At 38.8% G+C, this 18,350-nt stretch overlaps 1 protein-coding gene across 2 annotated transcripts in view; it reads right to left on the reverse strand.

The window, feature by feature from the left end:
• The window catches only part of RAB3C (RAB3C, member RAS oncogene family), a 306,139-nt gene that overhangs the window by 276,991 nt on the left and 10,798 nt on the right, over positions 1-18,350 (reverse strand). For both annotated transcript variants that reach the window (XM_004744620.3, XM_004744619.3), the window contains exon 2: positions 2,237-2,464. In XM_004744620.3, the coding sequence (XP_004744677.1) occupies positions 2,237-2,464 (228 nt within the window). The remainder of the gene's footprint in view (positions 1-2,236; positions 2,465-18,350) is intronic.

Raw genomic sequence — 18,350 nt, forward strand, 5'->3', positions numbered from 1 at the left:
AAAATTCCTGAGTGGCTGACCCCTAAAGGAGAGTGGATATCCACCAAATGGGAAAATGGAACCCCCAGAATGATGTCCTGCACTGAACTGGCTGTGAGGAGAGTTGGAAGTTTTGGAAAAATGGTGGACTATGGAAGAAAAATTTTAAAAGAGTTATGTCAGGGCTTCTTGAGTAAAGTGATGGGAGGTGAGAAGCTTGAGGACGCAGCTTACGGACTGATTCAAGCTTAGGGTGGCTCAAAGGAGAGCAATTTTCATCCAAGAGTAAGACCTACAGAGAAATAACTTCATTTTAACCCCTCAGAGAGCTCAATGAATCAGCTCTGGTCTGGTACTAGCTGAATGCTTTTGAAGAAAATATTTTTTGTAAATAGGAAATACTTTATAATTCTCAAAAATCTCTTATATTATTTCAAATGTATCTGTTTTACATTAAGAACAGATAATTCTATATTACTACATTTCTGTCAAAAACCTAGATTGAGAAGTTGCTAGAGATTATTAGATAGATTTAACACACCATCCATCACAACATCCATCGTTAGGCATCTGTAAGGTATGAAGCAGTGAGGAGAAACAAGGAGCTGTCAACCAAAGGAATGACTGATATTTTAGTGGTAGAAACAACATGGTCAGAGAATTGAGAGATGTGTGGTTACAAAATTAATTTTCAATTTTCAAAATTCGTCAGAGTTAAGGGGCCTTTCTTAAACCTGAATATGAAAGTTATCCCAATATGACAGTGGATTGCCTAGAGCCCAAAAGGAAGAGAATAAATCAGGGCCCAAACACGAAGCAATGAACACAGCTCTATTTGTCTCCATAGATGGGCTGTGTGTTTAAGTTCCAAAGAGGAACCCTCCCAACAAAAATGGCTTTAGGGGTTGGAAGAGTAGTGAAGGAGCTGGGACTACTTCTCCAAGTTCTTACACCAGTTCTCACTAGACCTGGAAAACTCCAGAGTTAAAATAAGTAAGAGTATGAGTCCATTATAAGCTGCCTAAAAGGATACCTCTCTGTGTACATCCCTACATCTTTGAATTTACTCCTAGGAGCTTTAAGATAAAAGTCACTCAGTTTATACTGACATTTTAATAAAGTGTTTTTATTTTTTAGAAAAGTTTAAATGTTGTACTCTGGGATTTATCTTTCTTTCAACTCTCCATATTTGAGGAAGGAGATTAATCATCAGTGCTACAGATCTACCCTGGGGCTAGCACAAAATGATAGTAGATATCAGAAATGTCTCAGAAGAAGATAGAAAACACCTCTTGAAAGGAAATGCCTGTTTGTAGCGCCAGTCAATTGGAGTGGCAGAGGCACAAATAAACAGGAAAAAAGAACCAAAACTTACTATGGAAAAATTCCACACCATTGTACTCATATATTACATGATACACACAAAAAAATGCATACTACATAATTCTCTCTTGGTATGGTATGACTAAGTTTCACTCATTCTTATATTACCTTGAACCTGTTATCCACATACAGGTTTTTTCTGTTTTTTACTTGCTATTCTCCCAAATGTTTCCGAACAATTTAGTTAAAGAAATTTTGATCTTCTGCATCAGTAGAAAGAGGTAGAAAGTTAGCCAAATGTTCTCAAAACTTCTTGGGAAACCTTCTGCTTAGAGGAAAACGCTGTTATCAAGTAAATATTTTATTTCATTTGGTTTGTTTTGTTTTTTTGTCTGCATAAATGTAACTCAAAGAGCCGAGAAAACAATCTGTGAAGTATGAGTTGACCATGTTCAAAGTTTTCTCTGGGGCTTTATAAAGGAATCAAACCTAAGTTTTCTTTATACATGGTCATTTACCTTCTTCTTTATAATGCCCAGGACAGCATGCTTCCTATGGCCTAAAAGGCTAGACTGACTTTGCCTATTTTGGAGATTACAAAAGTGGCAATGAGGGCCGCACGGACTTGTCCAAAGTCATACAGATGATAAAAGGGATGGCCTGGCTTCTCACTGATTGTTCCTTCTACCACCAACACAACACATATTTGGACTCTAAAAAGGATCACTTGACAACAAGGCATAATTCAGTCTCCATACTTTAGAGAGGCATCACTCTACTATCTTTGAAATAGAATAGAATTTTTCAAGCAAAGAACCTGGAAATGGGGCCTGTGGACACCATGGGGACAGAACAAGGCAGAAAGCATTTCCCTTAAATACATCTATGTTCAATGCCCTCAACTGAAGAACATTGTTATTTCAAAGTCACTTACCCAAATCTGAAGCTTGATTCTCTTTTCATTTTTGAATACAGTTTTTACTTTGAAATCGATCCCCACTGTGCTGACAAATGCGGATGTAAAGGAGTCATCTGCATAACGGAACAGGAAAGATGTTTTCCCCACACTGCTATTGCCGATGATGAGCAATTTGAACATGTAGTCAAAGTTCTGATCAGAGGAGTCTTTCTGGCCATACCGGGCATCTTGGGAAGAGGCCATCTGTGGTTTAAAAAAAAAAGAGAGAGCAAGAAACATGGATCAGTCTTCCATTCGATATGAAGCTTGCAGCACACTCGTTATTGGCCTTGCCCAGAAACAGATGTCAGACCACTCAGGAGACCAGTTGAGAATCCTCCCCAGTTTCCCTCTGATGCTGGTATCCATGGCAATAATTCCCTGCTGGAAGACAGAACAGCAAATCTTACAGCTCTTTCCAGCTGTGTTGGTGTTTGTCACAGCTCAGCATTCAGAACCAATCAAAGACACCAAAGGAGACATCTATAAAGGTTACATGAAAAGCAAAGATATGAGGAACTGGCCAGAGCATGTGGGCTCTGAAACTTTATAATCCCAGTGATGGACACACCAAAGTGGCTGAACAGCAGGGTGTTTCTTACTGAATCATCTGAATATTAGAATCTCTCTTATTTCCTAGGAAAGTGTACCCAAAGCATGTATCTATTTCATCTGTTAACATCACATTAAAGCAACATCCTAAAATAAATGGCAATCCCTTCAAATTAAAAGTGATGATGGCAAGTATTTATGGTTCAAACACTGTATGAGAAACTTACCTAACCTAACAACAACCCAATGAAGTAGATTCATATTTAAATGAGAAAATTGAGGCTCAGAGTTATTGAGTAATGTGCTCAAGTTCACACAGGTGATGATTAATAGAAGACAGAATTCAAATCAGGTAATGTCACGATAGGACTCATGTTCTTAACCTCTATCCTGGTTCTCAATCATGACTAGGGAGATATGCATATCTGCTCTAAAAGACAATGTAGGAAATGTGCATTATGAATTATCACTGAAGAATCCTACCTGGGTTCAAACCTTGGCTCTACAATTTCCTGGCTGTGGGACTTTGGGCTGGTTTATTATTTTAAAATGGTGTGCATCAGTTTTTTCTCTTACATGAAATAGAAAAAAAATATGATCTAACTTAGAACATTTGTAAAAGAATAGATGGCATATCTGTAAAGCAGATATGTAAAGTACCTAGGATGGCATAGAAAATGATCTTCATTATTAATTATAAATGCTTTAGATGGATGTTAATTTTTTTCCTCACTTGATCACCTTAATATCTCCAAAGCTGATGCTGCATTATTTCTAAAGGATTTTATTCATTTATTTTAGGGAGAGAGAGCAAGCAGAGGGAGGAGCAAAGGGGGAGGGAGAGGGAGAGAATCTTGAGCAGACTCTGGGCTGAGCACAGGGCTAAAGTGGGGCTCGATCCCACAACACTGAGATCATGACCTGACCCGATACCAAGAGTCGGATGCTCAACCAACTGAGCCACTATGGCACCCAGTGATGCTGCATTTAAGTGCCATTTGGCTCAAAAGAAATGTTCAGATGGTGAATCCCACTGGTTAGTGCACTTACTTACATTTTCTTATGTTATGAATTCTTTGGCAATTGCTGTGTTATCCAACATAATCCAATATAGAAGCCACTAGTCCTTTTATTTAATTAAAGTTAATTAAAGGGGCACCTGGGTGGCTCAGTGAGTTAAGCCTCTGCCTTTGGCTCAGGTCGTGGTCTCAGGGTCCTGAGATCAAGCACCACATTAGGCTCTCTGCTTGGCAGGGAGCTACTTCCCCCTATCTCTCTGCCTGCCTCTCTGCCTACTTGTGATCTCTCTCTCTGTCAAATAAATAAATAAAATCTAAAAAAGTTAATTAAAATTACATAGAATTTAAAATTTAGTTCCTTAGTCACACTGGTCATGTTTCTAATGCACAATAACTGCATGTGGCCAGGAGCAAAAGTATTGGACAGGTACAGAGCATTGGCATAACTGCAGAAAGTTCTATTGGGCAGTGCTAGGCTAGGCAGATAGTCTTTTTTGCACTTCCAATAAAATCTGTTTAATAATTATCTTTCTTCTGGGGAAGGTGGACAAGAGGGAAGCCTCAGAAGTTAGTAGATAGTAGAATGCTTGAAACAGTAAGTAGTACTCAACCTCATCTAAGACATCAGTTGTTGAAGTCACTTGCATTGTGTTTATACACAATTAAGGGAAAGGAGAAAAAGGAGATGGTGAGATAACATATTCTCTTTCTACAAATACTTAGTGCCGGTAAGAGAACACAATTATATGTATAGGAACGTAAGAATAAGGATAAACAGAAAATCTGTATATATTATTAAATTTAAGGTTAATACAAATTTTGAATGCATTTCACACTTATTAAATATCAGCTTACGCATTTGTTTTTTTAAGTCCATGTAACCACACTGATGTCTTCAATAATTACAACTTGGAATGAGTGTTGATGAGTGAAACTGGGCCTCTACAACAGGCAGATATTGTGATTTTCCTTTCTGGCTCAGGCATCTACTGGCTAAAGTAAACCTCGCCCAACACAAGCAGCCAGCCAAGGACAAAAACAGGATTATAACTCTGGACTGTAAGTTTGAACAACGATGTCTTCCTCTGATGACTTCTGAAGCCCCAGAACAGTCAGGAAACTGTTTCATGTGACCACCCCATTCCTGCAGACATAGTCCTTTCACCAATTACAACAACCCTGCTCCCTTCTGAAAGTGCTAAGTTCAGCCAGACCTGCAAATAAGATCTTTTACATGAACCAGCCCAGATCCTAGGTCCTGGGTTAAGAATGTTCAGCTAAGCCACAGTCAGAAAATAGACACTACAACTTTTCTAGAGCTGCCCATACTCAGCCCGATAACATACTGCATCCCATCACTATAAGGTGGTATCCAGCTGAGTCCTGTGGCTCTCCAGGACGCATCAACAAGAAAACATGACCTACAGCTGCTATCAATTTCAAGTCCTATTCCAAAAGTAGATTCTAAAACCTGTAGCAATGTCAACTTCATCAATATATAGACTTTTTGACTATAATTACAGAGATTTAGATGGAGAAAACCATATTGGGGTTTTCTCTGGTATGAGAAATTGAAAACATTTAATTTCAAGGGCTGATACATCTTGCAATGTTGGCAGCAAAGAAGGTGCTATTTTTTTTTTTTTACTATTTCTTGATTTATATACCCAGTAAGATTCACAAAGAGCCAATAAAATGTGCATAGGGAATGCAGACGTCTTTCATTAAAATTCAGAATAATGAAATACAACCTGGCCCAGAGGATTGAGAAAAAAAATCCCTAATCTTACTGAAAACAGAAATGAAGTGGTCTGACAGCATATGAATGTCAAAGACACTTGTCTTCACTATGTCAATTTACTGACACTTCTAAATACTAAGTCATCTGAACATTCTCATAGTTTTCATGGAAAAATACAGCTGATATTTGAAATGTGAGTACACATGAAGTAACCTCCCAGAAAGTAAATCAGATATCATAAAATCTATATAAAAGATAACTCTTTAAAAAAAAGATGACTCTTTAAATTGCATTAATCTTGAATTAATTAAAAAAAATCAAGGAATTGGAAAGCATTTACAAGGTAGTCCAACTTTCTACTCATTCCAAGAGTCCCTTCTGCTGGCATCTCAGGATCTCAGGTTAGTATTATAGCCAAGCCCGTCACACAGAGTGACAAAAAGTTTACGAGATTGTGAAGCACCATAATCCACTGCTGAACTGCAATTGTTATCAATTTCTTTCTTAGAGTAAAGTTAAAATCTCCTCCCTATAGCTTCTGCCCACGTGTTCTAGATTCTGCCTTATAAATCAAGACAGTTGATTCCTCTCCCATCTGAGAGAGCTCCAGGTGACTGAAGGAACAAATCACAGCCCCATACACTTTCTCTCTCTTGGATGATCCCAACTGCCTTCCCCTTTTCCCCAAGAAGTCATGTTGGAAAAATCCCCCACATCCTGCTAGATTAGCTGACATCTCTCCAGATGTTAAAGTCCCATGTGTGGCTCCCAAAATTTGTCACAATATTCCAGATACAACAGTGCAGAATAAAATGAGACTATTATATTTTATCATAGCTCACTTAAGTCTTTTAAATGCTCAGGACATTTTTCACATTAACTGTAATAAACATAGATCTTCCTTATTCCCATTCCATACTTGGGTAATTGATTTTCTTTAATGGAAATGCCAACCTTTATACGTACCCTGTTACATTTCCTCTTGTTTGTTTTGATTTATAATTCAATTTTGATCTGATAACTTTATGTCCTTTCATCAAAACACTGGCTATCCCTTCCAGATTTATGCCACTCCAAATTTGATCAGGATGCATTTTGCATATTCATTTAGGCTCTGATCAAAATGCTAATCAGTTTTACCCCACTGAACATATATATAAATCTATAGATGAGACCTCTACAACTTGTCATCAAAGAATTTGGCGAACTTAAAGCAGACCTTAACCTCTGGGACTTGGTGCACTGAGAATCCATTGTGCTGTCCCATTAGGTGTGCTTTGGTTCAACAGCAGGTGAACAAATCCTGGATTTAACCGATATGCCAGTTTTAATTTTAATCCTAGTTTCCCCAGAAGCCCTACTAACTAGGACCATCTGACTAACACATGCAATCACAGATTATTTCAGAATTTTTGACATTTGTTTTTCAGAATAAACAGGAAAAGCAAATTACTTCTAGGGAAGCCTCTGGGCACTTAAGAATCTAAATGACATTAAGCTATTTTATGGATCTCATGAGAAAAACAAAAAGAAGTCATTCTAAATGTACTACATTCTCAGCACTACTAGTGATAACAGCCTGAGGGTCAATGAGAAGATGAACAAAGATGGATAAATCATCCAGAAAAGGACATGCAGTTCTTTGAAACTGGAAGGATGAAAGTGAGGATGGGACATATGTATTGGAAGTAGGGAAATGCATCAAGTGATTTCAAATCTTAATCATTGTTGCCTGGGGAAAAAAATATCATAATAAAAATAATTATTCCTGAGAGCTCTAAAGTCAAAACTAAAATTTTAAAATCAATAAGGAAGGGCCCCTGGTGGCTCAGTGGTTTAAAACTCCTGCCTTCAGCTCAGGTCATGATCCCAGGGTCCTGGGATATAAATAAATAAAATAAATAAATAAATAATCTTAAAAAAATAAAAATAAAATCAACAAGGAAAATATGAAACGTTAGGATTCCCAAATGTCTGTCATCTGGTCCCCAGGTGATTTCTCCTGGAGAAATCCTGGTCTGCACAGTTTGTTGCCTCCCTGTTTGTCTCTCAGAATGGATCAAAATTGTGATGCTCTCGGGGCACCTGGGTGGCTCAGTGGGTTAAAGCCTCTGCCTTTGGATCAGGTCATGATCCCAAGGTCCTGGGATAGAGCCCTGCATGGGGCTCTCTGCTCAGCAGGGAGCCTGCTTCCTCCTCTCTCTCTCTGCCTGCTTCTCTGTGATCTCTCTGTCTGTCAAATAAATAAATAAAATCTTAAAAAAAAAAATTGTGATGCTCTTTGCAGTCTCTGGCCAGCAATTTCTGTGTGTGTGTGTGTGTGTGTGTGTGTGTGTGTGTGTGTGTGTGTCTGCTGCTCTTGGCTTTGGAATGAGCCAGTGGAGAAGCAATAAAACACTGCTCATGCCACGGTGGACACATCACCGCTGAGCTGAGAAGATGCTGTCCAGGAAATTGGAAGTAGCCAAGACATGAGATAATTCAAATTCTAACCCTGGCTGTCGCTCTCGGCCCGCAAGAACGATCCGCAGACGAGGTGAGTGGCAAACTTCTTTTATTACTAATGTTAATGTACTAATGCTAATGGCGGCCGCGCCGCACCAAGCACTTACAGCAGTATATATTCACGTGTGTACGCCCCCCTTCCTGCCCAATCAGAATGCCGTGCATGCAGTGCCCTCGTGCGCTCTTATGTAACCGAGCAGGATTCTTTTGTTCTCTAGCAGTGATCATGCATATATCTCTTGGCTCCTAGTGCTGTTCACGCGCCGATCACGAGCGCGCCCACATTCTCCTCAACCAATCATCCTCATTTCCTCAATCCACAGGCACATCCATCTACGTGACTCCTTGCATCTGCTGGATGGCTCTCCACACCTGGCTCTGAAGCAAAGGGCCTGGAAAAGTAGGGCAGACTTCAGCAATCGCCCTTGTCCCTCTTCTTCATGTCAGCAGGGAGTGAATTACTCTTTCATGGGACTCACGGAAGAATGTATATGATGGTATGCCAAATGATAGCAATGCTTCCAAGATGGAAATCACTGCATATTTTAAAGGTGTTGTTAGGCTATGACCTTTTAAGGTACTTTTTCCAGCCCATCTCTGGATCCCCATCTCCTGCACAGCTTCTCTCATAGATGAGTAGAACTTTCAGCTTCTGCACAGAAAGATGGTAAAATCACTGCAGTAACAATCCTACGGACACTGTACTGTGTGTTTTCCACACATCATCATACCGCATCCTTTCACTGCCCCAGAATATCAATATCTATTAGTAACCCCATATGAGCGAAACAGTATGCTCTGGGTGTATTTGAAAAGGGCTCCTTCTCCCTTTGCCTGCCAAAAGCATGAGGGGATTTTCTCTAACCCTCACTGTGAGAACTTGACAGGGGTCCTGAGGGTAAAACTCACAAAGTGTGTCCTCCCTGAAACTGCACCCCCTAGAGCTTTAACTCTTGGACTTGTCTACCCTGAGCCACCAGCAACTCATCAATTACAGTTTAGGTTTTCTTACCCCAGTACTGGTTCCCACGAGAGTTTCTGTTCCAGGAATTTGTGATTTTATCAGGTTATTGGTCTCTCCCATCTAAGGGGCAGCATTTTTCTCTGTGACCTCAATTCTCTGATGAATCTAAGAGTTGGTAACTTTCATTTTGTTTCATTTTTTTTCTTGTGTGAGGATGAGAGTTACAACTTCCAAGCTCTGTATGCACTGGAGTGGAAACCCAAAGTCTTTATTGGCATTTTGAAAAAGAAATTAAGGCCAGAGTATTTGAGAGGAAATTTAGGTAGAGGGTTCTTTGTTTTTCAGTAGGGTCTCTTGATTTCTCTCAGCTCATGTGCTGAGCCTTCATCATCTAGACAAAATATGTTCTTCAAGAGTTACAGCTCTATGGGTTCAGCTTGCTCACTCTTCTCTTTGCCAAACTAACAGCCTCAGGTTTCAACCACAGAGGAGACTACTGGAAGAGGTAAGACTACCTCTTCTTTTACTTCTAGAAAAAAAAAAAATCTATTCCTTTACTGAAGGCAGGCATGATCTAATCTTAATATATTTTAAAATTCATTATAATGGTTTTTGAATCTTCTGGGAAATCTAGATGTATACAGAAAAATAAAGAGTATCAAACCATGTAAAAATTATTCCTACTAGTGTCAAAGACCACTGTTCTCCAGCCCACACTGAAGTTCACTCTTGGTATAGTTACAGAGGGTTTCCAGAGGGAGAGAGCACTTGTACGGGGGCTGTGCTGCAGCACAGTACAGGGGATGCCTAGGCCACAGAGAGAAGAGTGTAAACAAGGTTTTCTGGGAAGGGAACCACATGGCTGGCTGGGAGAGCTCTCCAGACGGGTAGGATGTAATCCTGACAGCGGCAAAGTAGCAGAGCCCTGGTCCCAGTAGTGCCTGCACATCTTCATGAATGCTGAAGCCAGAGGGTCATTAGTGTAGTCCTGTGATGCTGATGAGCACCCTAACTACTAGTAATCTATGCCTTATAAATCACAGCATAAAGAAAGATTAGAAAACAAGATTCCACTTCTTTTCCAGCAGTTCTGAAATTATGTACAGGCAGATGCATCTGTGAAAAAGAAAATTCTATATTCTTGGTGTGATGTGAATAAGGGTAAAGAGCACATACTCTATGGTCAGGTTGTCTGAGAAGGAATCCCAGATCTGCTACTTGCAAGTGTTTTGATATTTTGTTATTTTTTCAACTTTGCTAAGCTATAATTTCCTTGCCTGTAAAACAGGAATTGTAGTAAGATCATGAAAAGTAAAAATTTTGGCATGTGCTAGATCCTTGATTAAAGCCATTCACTTGATTTTCCAACTAACATTGGTGCTACCCTCTGAAAATAGAAATGGTCAATTTTATAGAATATGCTTCCTCTCATTTCCTAACCTTAGAGGCAAGAGGTTTGAAGCCCAACACTTCCACTCTGTAGAGTTTCATAATTATTGAGATAAACTCCTTATTCTTTCATTACAAATATTATGACATGGAACAAAGAGCACTTATCAAAATACCACAAAATACCTTTGCCTCCCTGTGTGCAGATCAAAGTGTTCTGTGGTCTAGAGAGGCTGTGGGGAAGGGAATGTGGTCAATGGCCATATGCTCTGTGACAGGACCCATCCTGTGATATTGGGGCCACCCAATAACTTCTAGGGAGTTACTAAACTCATGAAACTTGGGCGTGAATGGGCTTTTGTAGAAACAGGGTGAGAGCCCAGTTTCAGGTATGAACTAATAAAGGAGCAAAATTCAAGTAATACAATGGTAAGATAAGCATGAGAAAGGAAGCACCAGGAATGCAAAGGAATTGTGGGAAACTCCCTTGTGTTGCCTTAGCATTGGCTTTAGGTGAAGTTCAACCTAATTTCTGATAGTAAATCTGGTAAATCATCAAAGTCAACAATACTATCATAACACCAATACTGTATTATACACTTCTAGGTTGCCAAGACACTAGATCTTAATTGTTACCACCACATAAAAGAAATGACAATTTTATTACCTGATAGAGGTGTTAGCTAACTCCACAGAGGTAATTATATTACCATACATGAATGTATCAAATCAATATGTTATATACTTTAAACTTTTGCAATATTATATATCAATTGTACTTCAATAATAATATATATCTTTAAAGATTTTATTTATTTATTTGACAGAGAGATATCACAAGTAGGCAGAAAGGCAGGTAGAGAGAGGGGTGTGGGGGGAAGCAGGCTCCCTGCCAAGCAGAGAGCCTGATACAGGGCTCGATCCCAGGACCCTTGAGATCATGACATGAGCTGAAGGCAGAGGCTTTAACCCACTGAGCCACCTAGGTGCCCCCAATAATAACAGACTTTTAAAAGTCCACAATATCATTATTTCAAAGTGAGAACTCACTAAGAGGCTTTCATATGTATATATAAACATAGATAAATACACATACATAAAAATAATATGCATACATTCTGGTTATCTCCATCCTTTCTCCAAAACCTTCTAAAACAACGGCAAGGGTTTTTCACTAAAGGGAAATTCCATATTAAAAAAGAGAAGCAAAAAAGAAAAAGCAAGAAAAGTTTGGGATTTGGAAGTGAATGACCGGAAAAAAAGGAATCTCATGTCCGTATAGTAACTCTTAACCTACAAAACCTGAAATGGCCTTGGGATTAGAGATGCCAGATGTCTTTTTTTTTTTTCTTTTTAATGGTTGATTTTTTTTTTCATTTTATTTTATTTCTTTTCAGTGTTCCAGCATTCATTGTTTATGCACCATACCCAGTGCTCCATGCAATACGTACCCTCCATAATACCCACCACCAGGCTCACACAACCCCCCACGCCCATCCCCTCCAAAACCCTCAGTTTGTTTCTCAGAGTCCATAGTCTCTCATGGTTCATCTTCCCCTCTAATTCCCCCCAACTCACTTCTCCTCTCCATCTCCCAATGTCCTCCATGTTATTCTATGCTCCACAAGTAGGTAAAACCATAAGATAACTGACTCTCTCTGCTTGACTAAACTCACTTAGCATAATCTCTTCCAGTCCCGTGCCAGGTGTCTTGATTACGTGGTGTACCCCCGTTTTACTGAGACTGAGGGATTTCATGTGACACTACAGGACTTTCAGTGCTAGAATCAGAAAGCTAAGATTGTTGGTCACACTGACCAGGGCGTGCAAACCGGGGGAATGGCTGAAAACCCATTTTTATTCAGGAATACAAAACTAAATTCTCATAGGATACATTAGATCTGAGAGTCCCAAAACTAGGGAACTGTACCTGAATTCTGCAGAATTAAAATATCCAATGCGGGCCCAGGCATCTACAATTTTTCAGCATCCCATGTGATTCTTTTGACCATTTAGGTTTAGAATTCACTGAATTAGCAAATGTCCACATGGAAGCCAGGGCAGGTGTACATTGTCAAGGTATCAGGGATACATGTAAGGGGAGACTGAATAATCTGACATTTCAGCTAAGAACCCCAGGGTGTGGAAAATGGGATCCTAGCACTCTTCACCAGACATCCCTTCTGCCAAGAGTGACAAGAGATCTCATCACCATAATATTGACTCTGCAAAGAAGTCTATACTCTAGAATGCCCAGCCTGCTCAGATAAGCTGATTTCTGGAAAATGTGTTAATTATTTTAGCTATGGTAAGATCTAGAACTTTCTAAGGGCCAGTGATATAACTCACTGTGAATTTCCATCAGAGTACGAGCAAGCACTGCATTGTAAGAAGCAATAATCATGTTTTCAGAGCACATGTGGCTCTATTCTGCTCAGCTCTGTGAGAGTTGGCCTTGATTGTCTCAATCAGTCATTTTTAAAAATAACATACATTTGGACTTTACTTCCCCTCATTCCACAAGAAAGCACCTGACAGATACAGGAGGCCAGTGTCCAAGCTAAAACTACAAAATAAAGAATATTTCTTGTAAGAATATCTCTTCGTGAGAAGAAAATAGAAACTAAACAGAATAGATAAACCCAGTACTCTGTGGTATAGTGAAAAGCCTCTCTTAAAAATACTTAGTAAAATACTCTAAACATTCCCACTGGGGGGAAAAAAGCCTAGATCTTAATATTAATATATGTATTACCTAAGGAATTTTTATCACTAAAAATTTTTAAAACATTAAACATTTAAAAAATATTAAACATTGAAAAACATTAAAAGTTATTTTAAAGGCTTAAGCCCTTGAAAAATACCTGCAGAGATCTGCTATAAAGATTTCTTCCAAATCCTTTATTATCACTCATCAAGGTAGGTCACATATAGGGGCATATATAGCCTATTGTCCATGCACTTATGACACAAAGGGACTATTTGAACCATTCTTTTTTTTTTCCCCCATCCGAACCATTCTTGAGAAACTAGGTGGGTTATTAGTTTATGCACTTGTGTTTCTATACTGTGCAGGTCCACCAATTAGAATGACTTACAGAGCAGTTTTGGTAGTCACAATCATTCCAGCTTTTCTTTCAAAAGCTATTGCTACTATTCCTGTTGTCTCTTTTCATCAGTTCTACCACTCAAACAAGTGCTTGGTGAATTACAACATTCAAAAGAAAACCCATCTTTCATTGCAACCACCACAACACCATTGTGTTAATTGGTACATAAATTCTTTCTCCAAGCCCTATAAAGCTCCTAAAGCTATGGCCATTGAAACAGAAATTATCAACATTGGCTTGCAAGTTTCTCAAGTAGATGAGACTCAGAGATGCATCTGAGCCACTGAAAGACTAACAACACCCTTGATGGGTAAAGTAAACTGAAAGCAGGCAGACTAACAATGAGAGGCTCAATGCCTTACATCTTAAAATTACATTATGATTTGGGTTCCCACACCATAAAAGCTGACCATGTAGAAGCAAAGTGATAATGGTGCCAGGTTTTTCTCAGTCAGGGGGTCAAGTAGGCACAAAATAAGACTCTTAAAGGCTTGTTGGATCAAAATTCCTAATACTGGATCCAATTCAATCAGCTTATTGGAGAGTATTTCAGGGAACCATAACCATATCTTCTACCATTCCCTGAACAACTGAAGATCTAGAGCATTCACCCTTATGGTTTCATCATTTAGTAGACAGAAAAATATTTCATGACTCCAATAAAACTGACATAATGCTTCAAACCAATCAGAAACATGTTGGTGTTTGAAAAGGCATTTTGTTTCTACAGAGTTGAAGATGATAGGAATATATTGGTTGGCAAAATAAAGCAACTCTTAAAATGATTTTATTTTTACAATTTTACACTTTGTTCAAATTTTTGAAAGTGTCATAAAGCCCACAATTTTATTTTCAAACACAAAGAAAAAAATGTAGCATGGCAAAGGCCATAAAGAATAAAAATACAATGATAGAAATTAAAATGTAAACATAATTTATTTCCCAGAAATCTACATGGAATAATCAAATCACTAACACTATTATTTACATTTCTAACTCACTGTTTCTATGAGAAGCTCACAGTGTTTTCTTGGTTTCTGCACAATACCAGAAATAAATCCTATTAAACCCTTCCAGTACTCAAACACCTCATCCCAAGGGCTTATGTGCATTCTTTCTTGACAACATGTTTGTATTGTAAAAGAAGCCAACATTAAACCTAGGAAAATTAAGTTAACTGAAATGAAGAGTACTTCAGTGGGCTTAACAAAAGTCACAGGTGGCAGAAGAGTCCATGACCTTGAGATAAATCAACAGGAACTACACTATTTAAGAGAAAGAAAAAAAATTAATAGAACCTCACTGATTTTTGAACAGTATCTGAAAACTAACAGAGATGCAATTAGAGCCTCTGATAGAAAAAGGAGTCAATAATGGGATGGGAAAATATTTGAAGATATAATAAATAAATATTTTTCAAATTTGGTGAAAAACATGAACCTACATCTATTAGAACCTCACTCAACCACTACACTAAGTAAATATAAAGAAAAATACATCTAGGCACCTTACAGACAAACTGTTCAAATTCAAAGTTGAATAGAAAACAGAAAAAGGGACAAATACCAAAGAAGGGTCCAACAATATAAAGAACAGCTGACTTCACATCATGATGGAGATCAGCAGACAATGAAATAACCTAAAATGCTGAAAGGGGGGGAAGCAACTAAATGTTTAATATGCAGCAAAACTATCATTCAAAAATGTAGGCAAAACAGGAGGAGGAAGCAAGATGGCAGACAAGTAGCAGACTGAAATCTCATTAGGTCCTAGGAATTCAGCTAGATAGTTATCAAACTGTTCCAAACTCAACAGGAGATAGAAGAGAAGAACAGCAATTCTAGAAACAGAAAATCAGCCATTTTCTGGAAGGTGGGACTTGCAGAGAAATGAATGGGAAGCAACAGGAAGATAGACCGTGGGGGAGGGGCCGGCTCTTGGCAAGTGGTGGAGCAGTAGAGCACAAAATCAGAAGGTTCAGAAGTCTGCTCCACTGAGGAACATTGCTCCAGAGGCTAAGTGGGGGTGGAGCCGTCACATAGACAGTAAGGTCTTCGGTCCCATGGGTCAAAGAAAGACTGGGGGTGTCTGAATGTGGCAGAGCTGCCAGGTACCAGAATGGAGAAGCCGGCTATAGAGACAGAGCTGAAGAGGGGCTCTCAGCTCAGAGTTACCTTAAACCATGATCTGAGGCACAATCATGCCACTGTTCTTCCAGCTTGGACCCCCACAAGGGTCAGATCCAGAGAGCCCCTCTTTCCTTCTCTGGGAGGAGCAGCGCAGGAGTAGGCAGCAGGAATCTCCTAGGTTTGGAGACTCCAAACGAGGCCAGTGCCAGAGATAGAGATGCTTGACCACCGGCCAGGGAAGCACAGAGTGTAGCTGGAGACCAGGGAGATAGGAGGGATTGACTGCTTTTCTCTAAGTGTGCGCTGAAGAGTAGGGTCCCAAGCTCTCAGCTCCTCTGGGCCTGAGACTGGAAGGCCACCATTTTCATTCCCAACCTCCAAAGCCACAGAAAGCATTCAAGGTACAATAGCTCCTGAAAGTGAACCCAAGCAGATTACTTAGCCTGGCCCATGGCAAGGGCAGTGCAATTCCGCCTTGGGCAAAGACATTTGAGAATCACTGGAACAGGTCCCACCCAGAGAGGATCAGCAAGAACATCCAGCCAAGACCAACTTCAGCAATCAACAAGAACTGCAGAACACCAGAACTAGGAGAAAGCAATGCATAGAATTCATGGCTTTTTCCCATGATCCTGTAGTATTGCAAAGTTAATTTTTAAAAATTTTTTTCTTATTCTATTTTTTTAACTTTTCTTATTTCCTCTTTTAACATTTTTAACTATCTTATCTTAACAATGTCTTTTTAAAAAAATCTTTTAATATTTTCATTGTTATACCCATATTTTATCGTTTTATTGTATTTAACCTTTTTCTTTTTTTAATACATATAGGGTTTTCTTTTTTTTTTAAACTTTGGATAAAATTTCTTCTAATAGGACAAAACATAACTGAAATCTAACACATAGCTTTGTTCTAGTCTCCAGCCTGATCACATTCTCTCCTCTTTCTTTCTTTTTTTTTTTTCCAAACCAACTTATGTTATCAATTCCTTTTTTTGAATCTTTTAAAAATTTTCATCTTTAGTCATATTCCATCCCTTCATCATGTTTACCCATATTTTTGTATATATATAAATTGTTCTTTCATTAAAATTTTGCTTTTTTTTAAAAGATTTTATTTATTTATTTGACAGAGAGAAATCACAAGTAGATGGAGAGGTAGGCAGAGAGAGAGAGAGAGGGAAGCAGGCTCCCTGCCGAGCAGAGAGCCCAATACGGGACTCGATCCCAGGACCCTGAGATCATGGCCTGAGCCGAAGGCAGCGGCTTAACCCACTGAGCCACCCAGGCACCCCTTTCATTAAAATTTTGGAAAATAGTTTCTTCTAAGAGACCACACTATACCCAAAATCAAGTGGGTGGCCCCGTTCTATTCACTGGTATAATAAATATATATATAGAGACAGATAAATATATAAATAGATAGTTTTTTTTACCCCCTTTATTCTCCCCCTGGTTTTGGATCTCTTCTGATTTGGTTAGAGTATACTTTTCTGAGGTCTTTGTCACTCTTTCAGTATTTTATTCTCTCGATCATATATTGTTATCTGGATAAAATAACAAGGTGGAAAAACTCAGCACACACAAAACAAAAACAAACAAAAAAGCAAAACAAAACACAAGAGGCAGTATTGATGGCTAGGGACACAATCAATATGGACATTGGTAATATGTCAGAATTAGAGTTCAGAATGATGATTATCAAGATGCTAGCTGGGCTCAAAAAATGCATGGAAGATTATTAGAGAAACCCTGTCTGGAGAAATAAAGGCCCTTTCTGGAGGAATGAAGGAACAAAAATCTAACCAAATTTAAATCAATAAATCTATTATTGAGGTGCAATCAAAAATGGAGGCTCTTACTGCTAGGAAAAATGAGGCAGAAGAGAGAATTAGTGATATAGAAGACCAAATGACAGAAAATAAAGAAGTTGAGCAAAAGAGAGTCAAACAACTACTGGACCATGTGGGAAGAATTTGAGATATAAGTGATACCATAAGACAAAAAAAAAAAAAACAAAAAAAAAACAATAACTGGTATCCCAGAAAAAGGAGAATGATGTAGAAGGTACACTGGAGCAAATTATAGTTGAGAATTTCCCTAATATGACAAAGGGAACAAGCATCAAAATCCAGGAGGCACAGAGAATCTCCCTCAAAAAATCACAATGGAATACTATGCAGCCATCAAAAGAAATGAAATCTTGCCATTTGCGACAACATGGATGGAACTAGAGCGTATCATGCTTAGCGAAATAAGTCAAGCAGAGAAAGACAACTATCATATGATCTCCCTGATATGAGGAAGTGGTGATGCAACATGGGGGCTTAAGTGGGTAGGAGAAGAATCAATGAAACTAGATGGGATTGGGAGGGAGACAAACCATAAGTGACTCTTAATCTCACAAAACAAACTGAGGGTTGCTGGGGGGGAGGGGGGTTGGGAGAAGGGGAGTGGGTTTATGGACACTGGGGAGGGTATGTGCTTTGGTGAGTGCTGTGAAGTGTGTAAACCTGGTGATTCACAGAACTGTACCCCTGGGGATAAAAATATATGTTTATAAAAAATTAAAAAATTTAAAAAAATCAATAAAAATAGGTCCACTAAAATTTACAAGTATTAGCAACAAAGAGAAATCCTGAAAGCAGCTCAGGACAAGAAATCTGTAACATATAATGGCAG

This window comes from Mustela putorius, unplaced genomic scaffold, assembly GCF_011764305.1.
Source record: "Mustela putorius furo isolate JIRA1106 unplaced genomic scaffold, ASM1176430v1.1 tig00000145_pilon_pilon_pilon, whole genome shotgun sequence".
Lineage (NCBI taxonomy): Eukaryota > Metazoa > Chordata > Mammalia > Carnivora > Mustelidae > Mustela > Mustela putorius.